At 43.4% G+C, this 6,702-nt stretch overlaps 1 protein-coding gene across 2 annotated transcripts in view; it reads right to left on the reverse strand.

The window, feature by feature from the left end:
- LOC101638070 (acyl-coenzyme A synthetase ACSM4, mitochondrial) overlaps window positions 1-6,702 on the reverse strand; it is a 29,690-nt gene that overhangs the window by 18,004 nt on the left and 4,984 nt on the right. For both annotated transcript variants that reach the window (XM_004705739.2, XM_045285822.1), the window contains exon 3: window positions 3,718-3,925. In XM_004705739.2, coding sequence (XP_004705796.1) covers window positions 3,718-3,925 — 208 coding nt within the window. The remainder of the gene's footprint in view (window positions 1-3,717; window positions 3,926-6,702) is intronic.

The raw sequence follows: 6,702 nt of genomic DNA on the forward strand, positions 1-6,702 counted from the left end.
CCTTCCCCCTCCCTTCCTCTGCCCCCCTCCCCCATGCACCCTTGATAATTTATAAATTATTATTATATCTTATATTACACTGCCTGGCGTCTCCCTTCACCTACCCCTCTGTTGCCCATCCCCCAGAGAGGAGGAGGTTATATGTTCAGCTGATGATTTTGAGCTTCTCTATTATCTCTTCCCACAAATGTAGTCAATTGATTTCTTTGTATTTCATCTGGTGAGTCATCATTTATGTTGTAATTTTCTTTCTTTCTTTTTTTAACTTCTGAAAGGAAGAATTTTCCAAGAAGAAATAATTGGTTTTGCAAAACTCTGCAGTGCGATCTTTAGTTTTGTTTCTATGGCCAAGGCCATATTTTTCTTGCTTGCTTTCTTTTTTTTAATACTTTTATTAGGGGCTCTTATATTTCTTATCACAATCCATACATTCATCCAGTGCGTCAAGCACATTTGCACATATACCGCCATCCTCATTTTCAAAGCATTCTCTTCCCACTTGAGCCCCTGATATCAGCTCCACATTTCTCCCCACTCCCTCCCCTGCCCTTCTTCCCTCATGAACCCTTGATAAGTTATAGATTATTATTTTCATATCTTACATCGTCTTCCATTTCCCCTCACCCACCTTTCCGCTATTCAAACCCCCTGGGAGGGGGTTCTAGATTGAGCCTTGTGATTGATTTCCCCTTTTTCCGCCCCCCTCTCCTAATCCTCCTGGTATCTCTACTCTCACTGTTGGCCCTGAGGGGTTTATCTATGCTGGATTCCCTGTGTTGCAAGCTCTTATCTGTAGTAGTGTGCATGCTCTGGTCTAATCCGATTTGTAAGGTAGAATTGAGGTCATGAGAGTGGGGGAAAGGAAGCACCAAAGAACTAGAGGAAAGTTGTATATTTCATTGGTGCTATACTGCACCCTGACTGACTCATCTCTTCCCTGTGACCCCTCTGTGAGGGGATGTCCAATTGTCTACAGATGGGCATTGGGTATCCTCTCCATGTCTCCCCCCGCCCCCACCCCCATTCACATTGGGTATGATTTTGTTCTGGGTCTTAGATGCCTGATACCTGATCCCATCGACACCTCATGATCATACAGGCTGGTGTGCTTCTTCCATGTGGACTTTGTTGCTTCTGAGCTAGATGGCTGCTTGTTTATCTCCAAGGAAGGCCGTAGTTTTCAACTACTGTTTCTTCTTCTTTGTTTCCAACTTTTGCATTCCATTCTCCAATCATTGTCAGTGGATCTTTATTACATGTTGGATCAATTTCAGACAGAAGAAGTTGGTAGAGTTCTTCAATTTCTTCACTAGCTTTAGTGGTTGGTGTGTAATTTTGAAGTAATAGTTTTATTAACTGGATATTATCCAGTATGCATGCATAGATATTATCCTACCACAAACAGCTTTGTACTTCAAGATAGCTCTTGAAATGTCCTCTTGAATTTGTCATTCCCAGCTTAGCATATTATAAGGTTGTGTGATTCAAAATAGTTTATATTAGTCCATTTCAGCGAATGCTTAGGCTATCCATCTTTATGCCATCTATTTCATTTATTACCACTTCCAGTTTTCCTAGATTGAAACTTCGTACAGTCTATGTTCCAGTTATTAGTAGATGTTTGCAGCTGTTTCCTTTCATCCTGAATTGTGCTTCATCAGCAAATGAAGTTCCTGAAAGCTTTGCTCCATGCATGTTGGCTTCGCTTTGAGAGTGGTTTCTAACCTGAAGGGCTCATCGTCCAACACTATATTTGACAGTGTTCCTCTACTAGTTATGAGGTTTTTAGTAGCCGACAGTGGTTCACTGCTATTTATAAAGTGCTAATTTCTCAGAAGTGGGCAGCCAATTCATTCTTCGGCATCTGCTCGTAGTCTCGAAGCTCTGCTAAACCTGTTTACCTCGGTATTCGGTTTACTGCTGGTATTTGAACGACCAGTGGCATAGCTTCCAGCATCACAGTCACAGGTAAGCCACCTCTGTAGGACAAACTGACAGACAAGTGGTGGCAGTGAAGACCACAGCCTTGGAAACCCGATGGAGCAGCTCAACTTTGTCCTGCAAAGCCAATCTGGGTTGGAATTGACTGGGTGGCAATCAGTTTGTGTGCTTGCTATCACTTTGTGTGGTTTTCTGAGTGAGTCACTGAATTTTAACACAGAGGGATTGCTTTCCTGTCCCTGTTCTTTAGAACTCTAGGGTCTTGCTGGCGAGATGGCGCTCCAAAGTTATCTGCTTGAAATGAAGCGGTTCTCTTTGTCTTGCAAATCAACACTCCCCCTCCCCACATATGTACAGAAATCAGTTTGGAATTCATGGGGCTTTCAGGTTATTTCACTTGTGTGAATTTTGTGGCACGTTGATGTAGGGAGCCTGGGTGGCACAGTGGTTCAAGTATAAGGTTGCTACCTCAAAGGTCAGAGGATCGAGCCCCACAGCTACTCCACAGGAGAAAGCAGGGATACTCTGCTCCAGTAAGGATCCACAGGCTCCCAACCCTAGCGACTAATTCTACTTTGTTCTATATGGTTGCTAGGCGTTGGAATTGACTCGATGGCAGTGGGGATTTGTGTGTGTGTGTGTGTGTGTGTTAAGGTTTCTAGGGATTTCACAGGACTTTCAGTTGTTTAGAAGAGCCTCTGGAGCCGGGATGTGGGCTGCGACCAGGGGGAGTGCAAAACAACTGAGGTGGGAGAAGAAAAATAGGAGCACTTTAATTATAGGTACTGTTTTACTCATTCTGTAAAATTGTTATTGGTTGATATTGGTTAGCACCTGAGCACTTAACCACTGCATCACCAGGGCTCCTGGAAAGCAGCTGTAGACTATATATGTAAACAAACTGGGGTTGTTGTGTTTCCATCAAAATGTAGTTACCAAAACATGGATGGATCTGACCCATGAGCTCTCATTTGAAACCCCATGATCCACTCTCATCAGGATTACAGGCAAGAAAACCCTCCTGAGCTGTTCTGCTTTGCGACACATGAGGCCCAATGGGTCAGAATGGAGCCAACAGCAACTTTTTATTTGTTTTGTACGCGAGGGCAGGAGAGCCGACAATGAGTAAGCGAAAATGGCTGACATGGTAATTTTAGATAATAAAGGGTCCTAGCAGCCTTGGTGGTGTAGTGGTTGCACATTGGGCTGCAATCCGCATGGTCAGCAGTTTGAAACCACCAGCAGCTCCACAGGAGAAAGACTGGGCTTTCTACTCCTGTCAATAGTTATAGTCTCTGAAACTCACAGGGGGTTGCTATGAGTCAGCAATGACTGGATGGCAGTGAGGTTGGTTTGAAAGAAACAACAGTGATGTGACAGAGACTGGGTAGCCAGAAAAGAGTCTCATCGAGGATAAAACGTTTGAGCTGATAGCTGACAAGCAGGAGCTACCTGCAAAAAGCTCTGGGGAAGAGCATTCCATGTGGAGGAGGCAACAGGTGGAAAGACCCTGAAGCGAGGAGGGGGGAGATGTTGCAGGAACAGAAAGATGGCCAGCACAGGCCAAGGCAGAGATGTACTCCAGGAGGCAGGGAGCGGCCAGGCCAGAGGGGGAAGTTGGAGGCAGGACTACATCCCTTCCTTCTGTTCTCTAGTCCAGTCTGCCCTTAAGTGATTCTTTGCTAAGAAGGATCCCAGACCAAGTCAGCACCCTCTGAGGGGTAGCGTGGCTCCTGTTGCTGCGGGCCTTAGCCATGAGGCTGAGAAAATACTCACCGAAATAACTCCTGGAAGTTGAGCCACCCATTCTGGTTGTGCGGAGACACCAGGAGTTTGGTCTTCACATCTGGGCAGTCCGCCTGAATGGACTCCACAGCTGGGACCACCTCCTCGCTGGCCACAATGCACTTGGCCTTGGATGCTTGCAGTCGGTAGAGAATGTCCTTTGCTGTCAGCTGAGTCGTTCCTGGCATGAAGACAAGCCCTGGGGAGGATAAAGGGCCCCAAGTGGAGCAGGATTGTTGTTCGTCAGGGAAGATTCTTCGTAGACAAGCCCTAGGCTTTGTACGTGGGTGGGGAGAAACGAATACTGAGCCATTAGCAATCCCTGCTTGGGTGCCCAGGGCCGTCCCACAGGATGTGGGTCACACACTCTCAGAGCACTGACTGCAGAGTCCACCAGGCAAGGGGTCTAGTCCTAACCCGGCCACTTGCTAGCTTTGTGACCAGGAGCATGTGACATGACCTCTCTGTGCTTTCGTTTCTTTATCCTTGAAACATGGGTAATAATATTAGGTAATAGACATAGCATATAATAAATTAGATAATAATGGGACAAAATTATTTTATTATGTATTCGATAACGTTAGGTGACAAATTAGATAATAAAATAGATAATAACTATAATATGATTAGATAATAATATGGGTATTAGAATTCTCTTTATATTCTTATCTCCTGAATTTTGTAGATGCTTTGTAACATGCGTTACCGGAGGGTAAGTCAGAAGGTCCTGCTATAACGTCCTAGACACATTGATGACACACAAATATGCAGATACTCCTGCTTCTCAGCATCCCCTCTGCGGAGGTCTATCCCCTTCTGCAGGCAGGGTTTCCATCCCTCTCACCTTTCCCCAAAGGATTCTGAGCAATTTGATTTGCAACCATCAAAGGGCAGTTTGGTATCCTCAAGGAACTCCAACACTGTTCCTTTGAAACGTTCTTTGAGTTTGGGGAACAAAACGACATCTGGAGGGGAAAGACATCAGGGGACTGGTGGGTAGATGGAATAAGATTTTCCAGCAAAATTCTCCTAGCATAGCCCCTTGATACCCTCAAAGATTTAGCAGGTGCCTCGTGATGAAAAAAAAATTCTTAATGAAACTTTCCTGACCGTTTTCTCAACAGTGCAGTTTTAATTTTCTTAGAACAAACGTTTTTCTATTAAGCCTCCATGGTCATACGGGGTCTTTTGAGAAAATCTTTCAAGATTCTACATTTGGCTTCCAAGACTGTAATCATTATGGAAGCAGATTGCCACAGCTTTTTCCCGTGGCTCTGCCGAGGGGCTGTGTGATATAATAACTGTACTATTCACACATCAGATTTACTCCTTGTGAGCCAGAAAGCATAATCCTCAGCTGTTTGCTTCACACCTAATTACCTGACTGTTCTTGATCATTCAACCTGGGGCTGATTTTTATGACATTTTGCCTATTGCGTAAGTTAAGTGCTATCAAGTTCATTTTGGGGAACATGTAGACTACCCTTAGGTTCCTCGCAATCCCGATTGGTTTCACTTTGCAGAATCTTTCTAATAGTGAGTGTAAACATAATTTTACACAGTGTTATTTTGACTTAATTGGAAATTGTAAAATATCATTATAAAATCTTTGTAATTATCCTTTTAGTGATTCTCCCCCAAGCTGGGGCACCAAAGTTTCAATCAGCCATAAATATATTTTAATCACAAATGTAGTCTCAGCTACAGCAACAAAGCAAAACAAAATCAACCAAACCCACAGTCACGCAGATGTATTCGGACTCATCGTAGCCCTGTCGGCCAGAGCAGAGCTGCTCCCTGGGGCTTCGGAGACAGGACTACACAGAACAGCTTTCTCTCGTATTACAGTTGGTGGGATGGAACGACCCGCTTTGCAGTTGTTCTGCTTTAAAGCCATCAGGGCTTGTTAGTCTCAGCTAAGATATAAGCTATTTGACCATTTCTACGTGTCCAATATTTTATTATTATAAATGACATTGCAACAAACGTCTTCGTATTTTGTATAGTTGTGTACCCTTTAGCATTTATCAGTAATTTATTCGTTTTTATTATTATTTATCTTATTTATTAGCAATTGATTTATAAACATTTAGTCAAGTTCTAGAGCAGGAAGCAGCAAACTTTTTCTGTAAAGGGTCCGAAAATAAACTCATTGGGCTTTGTGGACCACATGCTCCCTGTCCCAGTTGCTCCATGGGAGAACATGTCTGCTTCCCTAAGAATTACAGCTTTGGAAACTCGGGGGAGTCCGCCTCTGTCCTGTAGGTTGCCATGATTCAGGATCAACTCTGTGGCAACTGGTTTGGTTTGGTCCTAAAGAGGCAAAGACTCCTGTTGGGGTTTTTAGTTGGGGTGCCTTATAAATGACTGTTTTGGAGCCGTATGTCTGTCTCACACCAAGCTTTTAGGAAGATGAGGCTTTCTGCTCTGAAGACTTAACAAAGCTGCAGCAATCCAAAGTGGTAGCTCCACTCCGTCCTAGAGCATCACTTCGGTGTCAGAGTTGAGGTGATGGCCGTGAGCTTAATTTGGACTCTTTCTGTTTGGAAACCGACAGAGGGCTTCCAGCTGGCGTCTACAGACTTGCGAATCTTTGGGTTGTGATGGACTTTTCCTCCGTTTCAAATCCAATCACATCGTTTTCTATCTGCCACCTTAAGCAAGCTGCTTAACCTTTCTGAGCCTCAGTTTCCTCTCCTACAAGAGGAAATAATAATATTTATATAATTATATTATAGTATATAATATTATAATTATATTATAATTTATATAATAATAAATATAATTATTTATATTTATAAAATAATAATAATCGGGCACAATAATATCAGAGCACTTCTTGGTTTAAAATTAAGAAAGGGGTGCATCAGGGCTATAGCCTCTCAGCATATTTATTCAAGCTGTATCCTGAGCAAATCATCAGAGAAGCTGGATTATATGAATGAGAATATGGCATCAAGACTGGGAGAGACTTAT

Source organism: Echinops telfairi, unplaced genomic scaffold (assembly GCF_000313985.2).
Source record: "Echinops telfairi isolate 266 unplaced genomic scaffold, ASM31398v2 ScPeMD7_5;HRSCAF=22, whole genome shotgun sequence".
Lineage (NCBI taxonomy): Eukaryota > Metazoa > Chordata > Mammalia > Afrosoricida > Tenrecidae > Echinops > Echinops telfairi.